Here is an 18,402-nt window from a genome sequence, read left to right as displayed (position 1 = left end):
ATCAAAATTTATCCATCACAAGCCATTCAAATGGCTAGTTCCATCAAAACATTTATATGCCATCAATGGCCAAATTAACCTATACATGTCATTATAACCAAAATTAATTTACTAATTATACCGAAAAGGTCGATGGATAGTGTGAAGTTACTCCGACCAGCTTCCAACCAATGAGCTTTCAAATTACTATAAAATATGGAAAATAACACAGAGTAAGCATTTAAGCTTAGTAAGTTTGTATAACAAGGAAATTAACTTACCATTTAATCACATTTAAGGTAAGCATGCTAATATAACCAAATCAATTTGGCCAAAAGCCTAAACACATATCCTCAACATGTTAGCACTTTCCATAACCAATAAACATGGATGTACATAATCACTAGGTAAGATTCACATACATGTATCATCCATCTCATATTTCAATATATCATGTAATATCATTTCCATGTAATTCAAGTATATACCAGTAATTGTTCATTTCGAACTAATATTGCTTCATATCAAAACTTTGCCTATTCAATTATTTAAAATATCATTGGATACATGGGTAGTACACACGAAGTGTACAAATCTATAATCCGTCAATTCATGTACTTGTATGCTTATACAAGCAGGTAAACGATAAGCTCTTCCGAGCCATATAACAGGAAGCTCATGTGAGCTAAGTAACGGGAAGCTCATATGAGCTGTATATCGGGAATCTCTTGCGAGCCGAATATCAGGAAGCTCATAAGAGCCAGGTATTGAGACGCTCAAGAGAGCTGTGGTGTATCCGTCACACATGCAGGATTACAACCATATTGGGAACCCTAATGACATGTCATTTGTATCCTTCGAATTTCAAAGGTTCAAAGGTGACTCGATAATTATCGGATATGTGATCATAATTACACATGTCAAGTTGTACAAATCACACATAAAAATATTCAATTTAAAACATGTAAATCTACAATTTAGTTACACGAACTTACCTCGATAAGTATATGTAGATACAAGGCTACTAATCCGATACTTTTTCTTTGCCTCGATCTAACTCCATATTAGGTCTATCCGGATCTATATGAATGAATTTAAATCAATTTAATATAATTCATATTCAATTTAATCCAACAAACATTTTTGGAAAAATTACTATTTTTCCCCTATACTTTTAATTAATTACAATTTAGTCCCTAGGCTCGAAAAATGAAATTCATAAAATTTAATCATTATTCAATCCTAGCTGATTTTCATACATATCATTAGCAGCCCATGTATTTCACAAAATTTATAATTTTTCCATTAATTTTTCATCTTTTCAATTTAGTCCCTAATTGACAATTTCATCAAAATTCTCTTTACACAAGTTGTTTATCTAACAATAACCTTTCATTTTCTATCATAAAACTTCAAAATTCAACTACACTCATCCATGGCAAAACCGTATTACTTTAACGATTTTGCAAATTACTCCCTGAGATAGCTAGATTAAGCTATTACGATATCAGAAACATAAAAATCATTTAAAACAGTACAAGAATACTTACCCAAATAAGCAAAATAAGCTTGCTAAAAACTCAAGCTTCCATGGCTAGGGTTTCCATATTTTTGATGAAAGATGATGAGAATAAATGATAATAGTAATTATTTAATTTATTTATCATCATTTTATCATTTACTTTTCAAAATTAACCTTAATATTTTGTTCAATTTCCAATGATGAATAATCATACTTATCCACTAACTCCTCTAAATGGTCTATTTGCTATATAAGGACCTCAAATTTTAAATTCCATAGCTATTTGATACTTTTAACTACTAGAATTCAATTTTTACACTTTATGCAATTTAGTTCTTTTTATCAAGTTAGGCATGTAAACGGTAAGATTTCTTAACGAAATTTTTATACGATATTTCTATCATACTGTAGACCATAAAATGATATTAAAATAAATTTTCTTTTAACCTCGGATTTGTGGTCCCGAATTCACTATTTCGCTTCAACTGAAAACGGGTTGTTACAACACCACCGTCTCATGTCACATACATCAATTAGAAAGGTTATTGTAAACAAAACGTCCATCATTTTATTGTTCCTATAGGTTTTAAGTCAATCATTCAAGATAATTATAATAGCTACATGCTAAAGTCACAATATTTATTCTTATAAACAATTTTAAACATGCATAAGGTCTATTTAGCAAAATTTTCAAAACATGTTCGTAGGTATCGATACTGACACTAGGGTATCAATATTTTCTCTAAGTGGTATCGATACCACCTGGAAAAACGATACCAAACTTGCATCCGATTTCTCGATTAAAAACCCAAATTTCAAAAATTACCGGTACCTTTATGAAATATCAATACTTTAACCCCCGAGTATCAATACTAGAGCAAAGGTATGATACCAAATCTCTATTCTGACTTCCTGCATGTTTCAAGCACAGATGTATCAATTTTTAAAACCCGATTATCGATACCTCTACTCCAGGCCTAAAAAATGCAGCATACATATGCAATTAATTTATTCCAAATGAGTTTCTAAGCGTCATGCATCAATTACTTCAGCAAGTAATCATCCAACAGCCATATCAGCAGTTCAAAATCACAAAATCACATCCGAGCAGGTAACGTCAAACCATTTTCATGTTCATGAAACCAAGCATATTACTAACATGTAATCCTTATAAACTAAATCAAAAACTAGCAAAATGTCCAGAAATCAACATGGCTCTAACAAGTCTATCAAATTCCCTTTTTCCTAAAACGTAGATAAATAAATAAAAACACCTACAGAATGATACAAAATTGGCTTGGATCACCTCTCGGAAAACCACACCACTCACACCGGTACGCAACTAATCTGCAATGGGTAAAGAAGGGAGTGGGTGAGCTTGACAAGCTCAGTGAATGATTAAAATAACCACAGCGCAAATATTTTATCATGCATCCTCAAGATAACCATTTATAAGTACAAGTACAATAGTCTTATGTCTAGTGTCGTAGAGTACTTATCAATGCATTACCTACCAGTTCATCTACACAGCATTTACATACTCATGCAACATATATCATGTAACACATATTTAATCAAGCATATATCACATTTCACACAAGTCACATATAACGGTGAATTAGCACTTGAGGTATGAAACATAAAGTGAGCTCTATCATCACTCATCGGATACACGGATCTCCAACACACCACATAGACTCATAGAGTCAAACATGTCTCAAAAGTGCAGCATATAGCTAACACTCTCCTTATTTCCTCTCAGATATCCCGTTGAATGGAACTTAGCTCACATTCCCTTATCCCTTCATCATGTCCCAGGGCCTTAACACCCAAAATTATTGTACATATAGGTGAGTACTCACAATCCTACGGCATGCAAACTATACCCAATAGTTTCAAGATCACAAGGCCAAAATATCTGAAAAACAATCACATATCGCTTACCGATTATCCATGCACTAACACTGCATGTTAGCATCTTTTGCAAAACACTCACTATCATGTAACATATATATATACCACGTATACATTTGCACTTTTCACAACAGTAACCATACCCACATATCACATATTTGAGCTTCTCATCACTATGCACAATTTCATAATAATATAAGCACAAAACCACAAAACGAATATAAATACAAGAAAAATTGCACTCAAAATTTAGAGTAGGGGTTTAGGCTACTACTAAATTCTTGAGTAACACATGACTCATGTCTACGAGTAGTGATCCCAAACACTCACCATTTTATGCTTTCACCGGAAAGCCGAAAGCTCAACTAACTTTTCCTTAACTCATAGCAGGCTCTAATGAATCCAATGCTTCACACAAAACAATCATACAATAAATACATTCAAATAGCAACCAATGACTCACTTTAACCAACCAAAACACAAACCTAAGCTAAGTTCTCAGGTAACCAAAACATTTAACATAACAAACTTTGAATTCAAATATCTCAGTCTATACTTAGTCTTTTCGTCTAAAACCAATTTCGTTCATCTTATATTTCACCTATGGCTAATTCTCAACCTTTAAACTAAACAAAACTACTTAATTCGTGGTATCGAATTCTTCGACATGTTTTAAAGCTATTTTCCAAAAATTCATTAAAATGTGAGAAATCATTAACGAAACTTCAAAGTAAGTTTAGAAACCTTCTAATCATGATAAAATGAGTTGAAAAACACTTTGAAACCATGTTTTTACTCAAAATTTGAAATCCACCATTATGCCCTAATTTTTTGCTTTTATTTAAAACTTGAGATTCAATGGCTAATAATTCAGTTTTAAGGACTAGATATCATGAAAAACTCATAAGGAATCAAAACATTACCTTTGATTGAAGAAAATTAAACTTTTGACACAAACCCGAAAAAACCCAATAACTTGATAATAGTGAAATTAATAGAGTTTTTGGGTGTTTTAAAGAGATTCTATGGATGTTTAAGGCTTGGGTGTTGAGAGAAACCAAAAGCTTATAGGTTGGAAATCAAAATCGGGTGGTTTAATGTTAGGAGAACAAGGGACGAAAATAAGGGAGAGAAGAAGAAGAAACTAACCTAAATTTGCTATTGGGGGAATAAATACGTTCAATTTTAAAAATTGGAAAAACTGTAACATAAATGCTCACAATTTTGACTTTGTTACAAATCAGTCCTTTTCCTAAAATTAAAGGTTTCCAAAGCACATTTATAAAAATAGATTTGATTTTTTAAAAACTATAATCGCGAACATTATCGATATACCATGTCGTGAATTTCTGAACACTCTAATGCTAAAATTCCTAAAATACCCCTAAAACTCCTAGGCCTTATTTTGGGGTGTTACAAACTAATTTACTTATTATATTTTCGATTAGTATAATTGTTATTTGTTGCTATTTCATTTTATTTACTTCCCAAACATTTTCTTTTCCCCCTTATTTACTTTATTTTAGCAAGCTTGTCACTAGTCGTGGGCATGACTGTTACCACGACAATAAATATGCTCACGAGAAAAGGCAAAATTAGATAACCAATCCCTATGGAATCGACCCTACTGCTCTATACTGCTAATTCGTATTATTTTGTCGTAGGAATTTTTATTTGGTGGTTTCAATGCCCATCACACACGGCCTGACCACATAGTCGCGTAACCTTTATTTCCAAAATAAGGTTTTTCTATAATTTTCTATTTCTTTTCAAATTAGTCCCTGGTTGTCCCCAAACTATTTTTAAGGCCACGTAAGCTCCTTTTATGGTATGCAAATGTAATTATGCTATGAATGAAAATCTAGATTTGAATGTTGTTATTTAAATTAATAAAAGAATGGTTTAATGATGTTAATTGTTTTGATATGTGTTGTAATGCTCTGTAACGCTAATCAGGCGACAGAGATAGGTTAGGGGGTTAAAAAATAAAATTTTTAACATAGTTTTTCGTTATTTTTGTATTTTCAGCTAATAAATGAAAATGTCTCGTTTTTGTCTCTTTTTTTACTTAAATTGGCCAATTGTGCCATTGGTGACCCTGGCGGTTGATTAAGTGTTGTAAAGAGCCATCAAAGCCCCAAACATGAGCGAAAACATCGCCTACAAGAGGGGTATCATGACATCGAAGTGTGGAAGTTGCAACACCTTCGACAGGCCAAATTTGAAGAAGAAAAGAGGCCATCTACAGTGATATCGCAATACCCAACCCTAGATTTCGCGACATCCACTTGAAGCACCCTATTTTGGAGACTATCAATGATATCGCGATATCCTACCTTAGGTATCACAATATCCCTATCGTGTGGGGACAAAAAATGACATCAAGAGCAAAGTTTGTCCACCCGAAGCACCAATCAAAAGCTAACGTTTCAGGGCACTTTGGGCAACATTTTTTTGTCAGAAATAAGCTATTTAAAGCCACTCTTGGCTGAGGAAAAAAGAGGTTGTAGTTTTAGGTTAAAGAGCTCTTTAGTTTTAGGGTTTCTTTCATCTTTTAGTTTTTCTATAGTTTTAGGGTTTTAGTTTATGTTTTTTTTATGGTTTTATTTAGTTTCATAGTTGTTAGTTAAGTTAGTTTTTGTTGTAGCTTAGTTTTATTTACAAGTTAAAGACTTTAAAATTTCTTGTAATCACTCTTTAATCTTTGTTTAATGTTATATAAGTTTTCTTTAGTTTTAGTTATTAAAAGACTTTACCTTTAATATTTCTTGCTTCTTGCATTGCTACTAGTTGTTCATCTTTACTTTGCTTTTAGTTTTCTCCATTAAAAATTTAATCTTTTGTCTTTATTTTCTTGCATTTGATGCTTATGGATATCTTAGTTGTTTCTTTCATGTTTGTTAGCTTTAATATGGTAATGGGTAACTAAACCCAAGGGGGTTGGCTGATGGGGATGTGGGTAAATTGATTTTTGGACAAAGGACTAAATCATAACAAATTAGACTAATTTGAATAGAACTTGGTGTTGGAGAATCGGAATTGGAAAACGCAGCGAAAAATAAATTGAAGGAAAAACCAAAGTTTTAATTTTTTTTCCAAAATAAGAATTTCGTTGTGATATCTGAAGTAATAAACACTTAATCAAACCTGTACATTTTTTATTTGTCTAGGATGAACGTTTTCACCGAGTAGTCTTCTCCGCTATCCTCAAGCTCACGTCTACGGAGTGTGGGCTCGCTTTGAATAAAAAAATTCACAAAAATTACCAATGAGATAATTTCGCAATTTTTGTAAACTTTTGGGTCAAGTTGTAAATAAAAAAATATCTTTAGAAATTTTCTAATATCATTTCTTCAGAGAATTTTCTCTCTACAACTTTCTATTGAATTCAAGTGTGTAAAATAATGACCCAAGGCTCTCTTTAGATGGAGAAAGTTTAGAGAATTCAACTATAATTAATTTTAATCGCTTTAATATTAAATTAATATAATACTTATCAAGATAAATATTAGATTAAATTTAATATTAAAATAATCACTTTAATATTAAATTAATAAAATACTATTAAAATAAGTATTTAATATAATTTAATATTAAATCTATTAAAATAATATTATTTTTGGAGTAGTTAATTTAAAATCAAATTCTCTGGTAGAGTCCCAGTAGGAGTGTAATTCTTCCACTGCTGAACCACCGAAGACCCACTGCCACTGACCACTTGCTGGCCATCGGAATACCGCTGGCGCCTTGAGCTATTTCGGTTGTTGCCAGTTCAATCCAGGCTAGTGACGGCCCGACCGGTCCAATCCAACCATCGGTTGGATCGTCAACTCGGTTTCACATACCAGGCCCAATTCGATCAATTTTTGGGTCTTGGTCTCGATTTTGGGCTCCCGAGCCCAATTTATGATTTCGGGTCCAATTTTCAAGTTCAATTACCCATTGGGCCAATTGTCTGACTTGAAAATTAATTTCCAAAAATATCATATTAATTTTAATTAATTTGATTAATTTAATTTTACTGGATCTAAATTAATTTTCCCAAAAATCACTTAGATTTTCCAAATTAGTTTTTCAAGAAAATTATTTAATCAAATTCCCTAGTTGAACAATTCTTACGACTGCCCAATTTAATTCCACTTCGAATAGATCGACTCAATTAAATTATTTTCAAAGTTGTAGAATTTTCTTATGATTCAAATACAATCCGATGAGCTTTTTTTGAGCTAGTAAAGGGACCAATCGGACATATACAATTAGGCTCTAGTAATTGCAATTATGTCCAGAAGAATCGTTCCGAAAATTTGCAATTACTTAACCATTAAGTCAATATACTCTTTACGAAAGCAATTCATCCAACTGCTTTGTCCAATGACCTCGTCATGTATGTGTTACCCTCATATGATATCCTTGATTCCTTTGAGTTAAATCTGTTCACTCAATACAATCATATTTTACCTCATTGTCACCATTATGTCTTCTTAATAATTAATATGATCACTGCCAACAAATGACTGTGATAAATTGCTCGTTCGAGGATAAGCAACTCGTGACTACGTTCCATATTTATCAATCCATACAATGTCAATGAGAGGATATAGTTAACTCTTTAATTGAGTTATTAATTCCACTGTTGCTGGTAAAGCCATGCCATACACAAGTCATGTGCCCAACATATCGGCTATCAGCTCAATCATTTTTAGAGCATAAGCCTCCACTTAATCAAAGTACATAAGTTACATACACATGGTCAGTGACTAATTCATGATTTAGGTAAATCACACCATGAACATCACAAGTGAATTAATTTACAAATGGATTCAAAATTAATTCATCTTGGGTCCAGTCAAATGTATCATTCTTTCAATGAATACATCTATATCTCTACCCATGGAGTCAACTGTTCCGATAGCCAAGACTAGCCATCTCCTCAATTGGAATTGTAGATGAAATAATAATTCTTCTAAGTATTTAAATCAAATGCTCATTTTGTTTCTTTTACGGGATTACAGACTCGTTTAGATTATCTACTAAAGTAAGTTATCTTTCTCGCAATGTAAACATTCTTATAGTGCCACTTATCATTAGTTTGAACTTAGAAAATTAATGAGTTAATATTTGCTTGTCACAATTCTACAATTCATGCAAAATATGAAAAACACAAATACAAAAGACATAATAGTGAAATGTGAAATTAAATTTATTTATTTATTCATCGTTCAAATAAATAAAAAAACAATTACATGTTTACTACAATATGGGCACATTTCTCAACACTTAAGTAGTGACGCCCCTAATGGAATATCAAGATAAAATGAGACCGGAAGGTTATCTTGTCGCACACCTGTTTGTTAGTTTATGGTTAACCAGTGAAACCAGAAGATAGACCAAACCTAATTCGTCTAAGTTGGTAAAATTGAGATCGGAAGATAAACAAAGCCATTTAGTAATTTAACCGATTTAAGTCCCTTGTTCGAGGATCGATGAACCACATCGAAATCAACCAACCACTATTACTTATTTTTTGGATTGTCCTTTAGTTTTACATTCCTTGCAATTTAGTCTTTAAGATAGTTAATTTAGAAATTAGTGTTAAAAATCTCTTTTTATACTTTCTCGTACTATAGCTATTGGTGAGTAGCTAGTTAGATTCCTTTCTTACATGTATTTTTTAATAAAAATCATTAAATCGCCAACTCCATTGTGTTCGATTCTTGGAATACTCTAGTGTTTCATTGTAACACTACAAATATTACAATTGACATGTACGCTTGCAGTAAAACTGGACTTTAAAAATTATTATATAAATTCAGTGTTTTAATTCGCATGCGCACAGCTGATCAGTTATCAAGTAATACGTAAGTAAAAAGAGTATCGTCTTCACATGGATTGTATTGATAATCAACAATTGTGAAATTAATATTTACCAAGTTGGTTATAAAAATAAAATATTTAAAAGTGATGGATGTTTTAATTAACTTAAATTAACAGCTAATATGCAAATGAGAATGAAATAAAATACAATGAAATGGTGAAACAGTAATTCGCAAGATTTAACAACAATGACATGAATAAGCTAAAACAATTACAACTCTTGATTTAATTCATTCACAATTATGCTTAACAAAATTTTCGAAAAAATTCCATGGCAACTCAACTATTTATTAACTCAGAACCTAAACTTCATAAGCTTCTGTCAAAGTCTTATGTTTCTCACTTAGAAAAACTTTTGAATCATCATTCCTTAGAATTTATGCAAAGTAATAGCAACATGTATGTTTGAAACAATTTAATCACATAAATCTAAAGTTATCAAGGAAACAGGGTTCTTTCGAATTATTACAAACCTTTAACCTATTTTTGTCAAATATAGATTAAACATATTTCAATTATTGTGTCCATTAATCATCATCCGGTTTTGATTAAGCAACTGATTCTAATGCATTAAACATATTTTAATGCAGGAACAACATAAGTTATTTTAATTGGAAGCATAAATAATTGAGGCACAGAACATTATAAACATAATATAAACTTATTAAATCAAAAGATCACAATCATTCTATCAAAAACGAATTAAGTCATCATCATTAAATGAACAATAATCAAATAATTTGCAAGCATGTTTTCAAACTTAGAACAATTTGAAGAGAAAGGAAGGAATTACTCTAAGGAGATTTCAGTGATTCTCCGAAAATTGTTCGTGGTGGTTTCCTCCTAACCCCGTCGTTGCTCCAATGCAAACTACTCCTCAAGGTGGTCGACCGTGAGATCTTCAACTCAATAATTGCTTACTAGGTGAACTCTCAAATAGAGAATGGAGAAGATGAGAGAAAATGGAAGGCTTAGGCGTGGGAGAGAAAGGAGAATGAAGATGTTGAGAGAAGAGTGAATGGTGAGTGAATGAGGGGTGGTATTTATACATGAGGGAAGGCTTGAGAGTTTGCTCAAAATAGCATGAACATCCCTTGAAAGTCTCTCATGCATGACCGACCATAATTTATGGAAAGAAAGGTTGATTTTTACTTGATTTTAGCTTGATTCTTGCTTGATTGAAGGAAAAGGGTTGGACGACAACCATGGGATTTTTTTCAAGCTATTTTGTGACTTTTACACATGTAGAGACCCTTAATTAATTGTTCCAAAGCTAGTTGGGTTGCTCATTGCCGAATTTGGACTCTTTCCCCCTTAATGGACAGTTTGGGCTTTAATGTGAAGAGCAGACTTGTTCCTTTCATCAACCCACTTCCAAGTTGGGTTAGAATTAATTCCTTGAGTCCAATACTCAGGCTTTGTCATCCCATGCTGATTAATATTCAACTCATGTCCATGCGTCGTCCATAATGGCTTCAAATATCCAACACATCAGTGTACCAAGTTGCAGCAAATTTAGCACAGAATTATGTATATCCCAAAATGTAGCAACATAAAGTAAAATTATGTAAGATTAGCATTTAATTACTTAAAATTACAATCTTACTTTAATTATGCCCAATTTCTCAATATGTTCTAAAAATGCACAATTTGTTATCAAAATGCTTGAAAATTGTATAAATTTTGCTTAGAAAGTCTATATAATTTAGAGTTATTAGCCACCCTCTTCTCTCACACTTAGAGTGAGATTATGTTTTCTATTTAAATAATATTATTTGTCAAGGGCTTATTCAACTAGGAGTCTTGTACTTCCATCTATGAATAAAGAGCACCGGTTGACCTAAAAATATTTCATACATTGTTCATGCATCATTATTTTTCTGTTAGCAACTTATTTCTAAGAATAAATTTTGTTTTTTGGAAATTACGAGTTTTATTAGTTTACAGAGAGAAGTTATTTTCTTACTGAAAGTAAGTAAATTGTTTATTTTTTGTGTTTTTTATTCATGTTGCTTGACCCCTCAATGAAATAAAGTTGTTGATTGAAGATTCATGGATGAAAAAAATGATAAAGCAAGGAAAAAGTAGAAATTGAAAATTGGAGAGCGGCCACAAGAGTCTCAACTCAGGCTAGGAAGCCAGGACACCCTCAGCACGGAGCCCATTTCTATCTGCACCATCTTTTAGCCCTGAAAACCAATGTAAAATACAACATATTCATAGTTTGAGAGAGAGAAAGTCGTTTATAGATAAGTATTAGAGTAAAAACTATTCTCTTCTACATTTTCTTTGTGCTTATGAATTTCAATCAACTTTTAAATTTGCTATTTAAAAGACTTGTGTTTCATTGGAATGGGATTTGTTTTTCTATTTAAAAAACTACTCATTTATGTTTGGAGTTTATTTGAATTTTCACATGAATTAATTCTTTCTAAGTGATTAAAATATCACAAGTTAATGATTAGTAATTGAAATAAGATATTAATTAGTTTAAATCTTGATAAGATTATTTATTCAATCCTAATACAGTTTACTCTAGCGTTCTAGTTCAATTCCTACCAACCAAGTTCCTCCCTTTTTTTACCATATTAAACTCTATTTGAATTTTGAAAATATATTTTTATTTTCATTTTTAAAATATAATATTTATTTTCTATTTTTATCAAATTCATGAAATTTATGGACCGTTAGTCCAAACACCTAAAGGTATAAAGTTAGTGGGGCTATACAAAATTTATGTAGTTTTGCTAAAACAAAATAAAAATAAATAAAGTATTTCGCTAAATCCTAACATTAATTATAAAAAGATATTCTTTTGTAGTGCATGCAACAGCCATTAGGTTTCTTATTAGTTTGGTAGGTCATGAAAGATTTGACATTTGTTTTTACAACATTTATATGAATCACTATATAGGGGAAGTTTATATTAAAATCCTTGAAGGATTTAAAATGCAGAAAGCATATAGAAATTTCTGAGAAATTGTTTGATATGTTTGCGTAAATATTTATTGAATTGATTGAACATATCTATTATTATAGAAGAATCATGATCAAAGTTTGTTATGATTATTGTTGGAACTTTTGGAGAGATCAAATATATTTCCCCAAAATTCTTCCTCACTCATGACTTTCAGAAAAACAGTGATATAAATGTTTAGCAAATCCGTTCAAGTGGTCATGTAGAATATGAGATATCATTTGATATTGTCATGAAGAGGATTGAATACGCGTTGTACTCTTTTTCCTTTAATTGAGGTTTTGTCCCACTAAGTTTTACAAGTAAGATTTTTATGAGAACAAGATATGCGTATTATAGATATGTTTATTATTTTTCCTTCACTAATAATTTTGGGGCTCTTATCTTAATAAGGTTTTAACGAGGCACATTATCTATTGATGGATATCCAAGGGAAAGCATTACAAATACGTTGTTATTATTATAAAAGTTAATATATACAGAGATGCCTGAACTTGTCAATTTATAACTACTTGTTACCTAAACTTTTTTTGGACCTAACTGATACCTGAACTTAAAAACTGTAAGCCAACTTGATACTTTTTTTTAGGTAATTGACTAACACTGTTAAAATACGCTGAGGTGCCATTGACGACCAATAGCATGGTGACATATGACAAAAAATTAAAAATAATTATACTTTTTTGCCACGTGTCAAAATATGAGACTAGCACGTGTCACCATGTTATTAGTCATCATAGTCATGTTAGCATATATTTATTAGTGTTATTCAAATACTGAAAAAAATACTAAGTTGGCTTATGATTTTCAAATTTAGGTATCAATTCAAAAAAAAAAATTTAAGACCAAATAAGCATAAATTGTCAAATTCAGGTACCTCAATATATAAAACTCTTATTGTAAAGTGAAATAAAAATTTATTATTAAGAGAAGAATTTTATTTTATTCATATAAATATAAACTTTAAAAATGCTTTTTAAAGACACTCTCTTTTGTTATATTTTTGTTGTTACTTCTATTTTATTATTCTTTATTTAATAATAACTTTTACATTTATATGAACTTGAATTAGCCAATTCAATAATTAAATTAAAAAAATTTTTGGTCGAAGACAATGGGCGGCATCCATTACGAAACCAAACAGTTCATGGTCCTAGACGTAGACATAGGTGATCAATCCAAAGCCGAAGTGGTAGTCTGAAATTAATACCAAACAAATGCAAACAGAAAAACAAAACGATGAAAACCAGAAAAATGTTTGCATCAGAAAACTACCATACATCGAGTTACCCCGATCAAGCAAAGCGATGATGGTCCTGAGCCACCGCCTCCATGACATCTGACGGACCAAGAAACAACTTTGTTTTTACATATTTTCATATTTATTTTGTTAATATTCAACCAAACACAATTTTTAATACTCTCTTAAAAAAAGAATTGAAACCATAAATTGAGTCTTAGTCTTCACTTTTTCTTATCAAATCAAATTTGATCCCGTTTGAATTCGGATTGCTTTTTTTTCTTCTTTTCCTGACTGACTCGAATGGTTACTCTCCCATCTATCTTATTATTTGCAAATAATTGAGAAATTTAAAACCAGTCTAGTCTAGATGTTCTGAGCCTATTTCAACAACCAAAGAATCCATCATAGGAGTTCAGATCATGTAATGTTACCTGTGATGTCTAAACTGGAATGAAACGAGTGCCAAAATGATTGAAATAAATAAAATTCAACTAGGAATTTTATCAATGGCCACTAAGTGCACCATAGATTAAAGCAATAAACACAACTTTCTCTAACATAATTGTGAGAAATCACAAGAAAGCAACATAAATAACTCATCACATGGCAACTCTTCACTTGGCATTTCTATTTACTTTGAGATACGGCAAGGCGCCAATCACGTTATCATAGTCACTCCGGCTAACAGCGTGCTGCAGATGGAAATTGACACAAATACACCATAAGAAACGTTTAAACTTATGCATCAAATAAAAGAATTTCATTTGAGACTATATCAGCAACTTGAACAGTCTGTTTGACCAAATATTGGTAATGGATCAATTTCTATTATATTCCAAGCATCTTGATTAAAAGAAACACCAAATGGAAAATTCATGACCCTAAACTGGGCATCTGAAGTAAGCCTCTAGGTTTAAGAAATTCTCAATATTAGTCAAATAAATTTTCAATATATTTCACTATGACCTGATTTTGTTCATACATTGAGGTTTGTTTATGCTCAGAGAAGAAGGAAAGAGAGATTTAATTTACAATATCTTACAAGATCTGCAACCTAGATTTTCTTATCTGAGTTACAGTGGAAATACAAACCGGTCATGCCTGAAGCTATGAACTATTTAACTAAGCATTTAGACAGAACAAAGCTCTGGTCATGATAATGATATATATTAGCTGTATTCAATTTGCATTTTTTATGAATAGTCTAAGTTAGTTTAACATGAACGCTTTCCAGTTTCTTCCTCTCATCCACCACGCTTACCATACAATGGGTAAGATAACGACACTATGATTTCACCAAGAAATACAGTAACTGAAAATAGAAAAATTCGATTTAAGATATTTGGTTCAACATCTCCAACTCTTATCTTTATATAACTTCCTACGAAGAAAAAACAAATCATGGTATCAACTGATAGCAACTGAGCATTTAAGAAAGCCTTTTCACTTCTGGTGGTGCAACATGTTACTTTCAAATACCCTTTGATAAATTATATGCCACTTTCTCACTCTGCCAACTTATCAGAAAAACAAGTTTAATCTGCATTGAATCCTACCATACTCACCAAACTAAGGTAACAAAAAAAAAAAATCATGATTCCACCCATCAAAACCTCCTAAAGACCAACCTGACTTTGCTATACCCCAACAAGAACATAGGCTCATTATTTCTAATATAGATGCCCTCTAAGACACATTTGACTCTTTTCTAGATACGAGATGAAAAATGGACCTAGGATGGCAGACAGCATATAGCCTAAATGGGGTAGCAATTAAAACAACTATTCCTTCAGGAATATTTGCTCTCTCTGGATAACTTAGAAACTAAAAGAAAGTAATTTGAAGCCTGTCTGATTGAAAATCTTGAAATGCCAAGGCAGAGCTCATCTACATATCCAAACCACACTGGTAAACTGTATTAGAGCCAAGAGACAGAATAGCAGGACTAAATTCCTATTCAAGTTGGGGAAACCAGAAGAAGGGGAAGATCCACCAAAACTTGGGAGATGTGTTTTTTTAAAAAGAAAAAAGTGACCCTCATTCTAAGACTTTCAAAAGTAAAAACAATAACTATTCAGTTTCCTTAACGAATTTTCTCACTGCAATGTCTTATTTGCTTTCTTACAGCCCACCAACCAGTCCTTGCAGTTTAAGTTTTATTTGTTTGACACAAGATAACAGTCATGATAAGGAGCTTGGAATTAAGAAATTAAAAGTATAAGCTACAAATCCATATCCCACAGTTGCTTATCCCTTCCTATGCAAGAACCAAAACGCAGCATTAATTTGGAGGAATTAGCAGTCAGGCTATCTAAAAGATAAAAGGATTTTAATAATTAATAATAATAAAAACAAAGTAGAATGTGAGGCGAAAAGGGGAAAAAAGACTGACCATTTTGGAGAGGCGCAATTTACGCTTGGTGTTCTTCTTAGCCAACAAATGCTGCTTCCCAGCTCTCCTTCTTACTATTTTCCCTCGTCCTGTCACCCGGAATCGCTTTGCTGAAGCCTAATGAACCATATATATGACAACATGGTATCCATTAGAAAAGCAAAGCAAATAACTAAATCTATTCATAAAATTTCTTAAATTTGCTGAATTCTGAAAATGTGGATTCTTTTGGCACAAGTTTTCCTGGATATGGCAACCAAATTCACTTGGAAGCAAAGAGAAGAAAGAGAGAAGTACCTTGTGGGTTTTCATTTTGTAGCCTTTAGCCGCAAAGACAGTGGGGGATTGGAGTGTTTGGGGGGCAGGGGAGAAAGCGGGAAGGGCCTTGGAAGCAAAGGAAGGGAAAGCAGAGATGGTTTGAGAGGAACTGAGTTTCAAGGCTTTGCGCACCTTGTTGAATTGGGGGAGTTGGAGCGAGCCACGAGGGAGTCGAGTGGATGAGGAGGGACGGGGATGGGGATGGGGATGGGGATGGGGAATGGGTAAAGTAAGAGAAAGAGTGGTTAAATTGAGAGAAGAAGCCATTGATGAAGAATGAAATGAATGTGTTGAAGCTAAGGATGGGAAAGTAGTAGATTAGGATAGAACCGCAGAAAACTGCCGTCTCAGACGTTGCGTCCTCATGGGTTGTCATGCTGCTCCATTTGTTTGTGGCCTTAGTTCTTTTGAATTTATTTCCTAATATGTAATATGAAAATTTGGTTAACAGCTAATTAAGCATGTTTAGAAAAATGAATTAATGACCGATATCAACCACCAAACTCAAATCTATTTTCTTACTTCATCACTTCAAACAATCAATACAAACTTTTATATTCCCTCTATACTTTCAATTAAAGTTCTAAATTTGGAAATGGAAACTTTTTTTTTTGTTGTTAATATATAATTTATGCTCTAAATTTGTTCAAAACTATCTAATTGGTATCTTAACTCTTTTGGGGTCTAGTTGATACTTGAACTTGTATTTTATCACCCAAATTGGTATCTCTGCACTAATACTATTAGTTTTTGCTGATATGGTACTCATAGTCAATCCAATGGTATGTGCCGAAAAAAAATAAATAAATAAAACTTTGAAAATATATTAATTAACAAAAAATATTTTTTTATATCAAGAATGAACATGAATAAATTGTTGTCTTGACACATTTGAATTTGGACAACTATATATTTAAATTCATTTCAGATGTATTTTTAGTAAGTTTATACATTTTCTATTTATAAAATAACATATTATTTATATTATTATAAAATTAAATATGTGACAGCCCAAAGTTGACCCTAGTCGGGAAGTGGTTTCGGGACCGCTAAACCGAGTCACCAAAATGTTTGAATGTGATACTTATTGTCTAGAATATGTAATTATGAATGTGTGAAAATTTCAAGCTTCAATTTGGTTGATTTCATGTGAATTTAGCTAATAGGACTTATGTGAGAAAATTCTAAAATGTGATAGGTCAATGTGTGAGGACCTATTAGTGCATGTGGACAAAGGGGGACTTGCATGTCAAATTTCCCCCCCTACTAGTAGTGGCCGGCCATGATGGGCATGATGCACAATTGTGCAATTTATTTTATGGAAATTATGGCATGAGTATGGCACAAATAAGATATGTTAATTTGTGTCATAAAATGTTGGGATAAAACAAATAAAATAATAAAAAGGAGTATGGTGAATACAAAAAAAAAATGTGTGTGTAGTTGTTTGTCACCCCCCCCCATTGCCGTGAGCTAAAGAAGAGAAAGGAGAGAATTTTGTTCATCCTTTTCTCATCTTCATGCTTGCCGAAACTAGAAAGAAAAACAAAGAAAAATTTTCTCATCCTTTGGTTCATCCTTGGCCAAAAATTTTAAGGAGGAAAGAAGAAGAAAGGTGAAGAGATTCGGCCATGCATGTAGCTAGGCTAAGGTATGTTTGATGATGTTCCATGAGATGCATGCATGTTTTAGTTGTTAGCTTGAGTTCTACTTGGCCCATGGTCTAAATCTTGCTATGTGATGGAATTGGCACTTGACCATGGATGCATCATTCTTGGTTGGTGTTTGATGTTGTGGTGATGAGGCATGAGGATGAGTTAAGATTCGGCCTAGGTGGAGGTTGTGTTAATGCCATTGCATGCAAAATATGAAGCTTGTTAATGATGCATGTGATGATGGCTTGATGATTCTTGAACCTCCTTTTTAGCATTTTTGTGTGAGTACATATGTGCATTGGTTGCTAAATGGAGAAGAATCGGCTAGCAAGATGTGTGCTAAGGCCGAATGTAACTTTGCATGTTGATGAGCAATGCATGTGTTAAATCGATGAAAAGGGGGAGGATGCTTTACTAGTGTGTGTATATGTGTGTATTAAGTGTAGAGATCGACCCCAAAAATAGACATGCATATTCGGCCAAGGGGAAAGAAATTAGCTAATATGTTGTGTTGATGCATGATTTTTG

At 32.3% G+C, this 18,402-nt stretch overlaps 1 protein-coding gene across 1 annotated transcript; it reads right to left on the bottom strand.

Annotated features, from left to right (window-relative positions):
- Positions 1-13,967: 13,967 nt before the first annotated feature.
- Positions 13,968-16,747, bottom strand: LOC107912264 (50S ribosomal protein L35, chloroplastic). The gene is made up of 3 exons (XM_016840355.2): positions 16,199-16,747; positions 15,902-16,018; positions 13,968-14,201 (listed from the first exon to the last, which is right to left on the bottom strand). The coding sequence occupies exons 1-3, from the start codon at positions 16,484-16,486 to the stop codon at positions 14,124-14,126; spliced, it is 483 nt and encodes a 160-aa protein (XP_016695844.1). The 5' UTR covers positions 16,487-16,747; the 3' UTR covers positions 13,968-14,123.
- Between the last annotated feature and the right edge of the window lie 1,655 nt (positions 16,748-18,402).

The sequence above is a fragment of the Gossypium hirsutum genome, chromosome D08 (genome assembly GCF_007990345.1).
Source record: "Gossypium hirsutum isolate 1008001.06 chromosome D08, Gossypium_hirsutum_v2.1, whole genome shotgun sequence".
Classification (NCBI taxonomy): Eukaryota; Viridiplantae; Streptophyta; class Magnoliopsida; order Malvales; family Malvaceae; genus Gossypium; species Gossypium hirsutum.
This window is presented reverse-complemented; position numbering and strand designations above follow the sequence as displayed.

Coding starts and splice junctions, on each gene's coding strand:
- LOC107912264 (XM_016840355.2), bottom strand. CDS start 16,486: ATGGCTTCTTCTCTCAATTTAACCACTCTTTCTCTTACTTTACCCATT. Junction 16,019..16,198: donor ACAAAATGAAAACCCACAAG/GTACTTCTCTCT, acceptor ATGGTTCATTAG/GCTTCAGCAAAGCGATTCCG. Junction 14,202..15,901: donor AATTGCGCCTCTCCAAAATG/GTCAGTCTTTTT, acceptor TTCCATCTGCAG/CACGCTGTTAGCCGGAGTGA.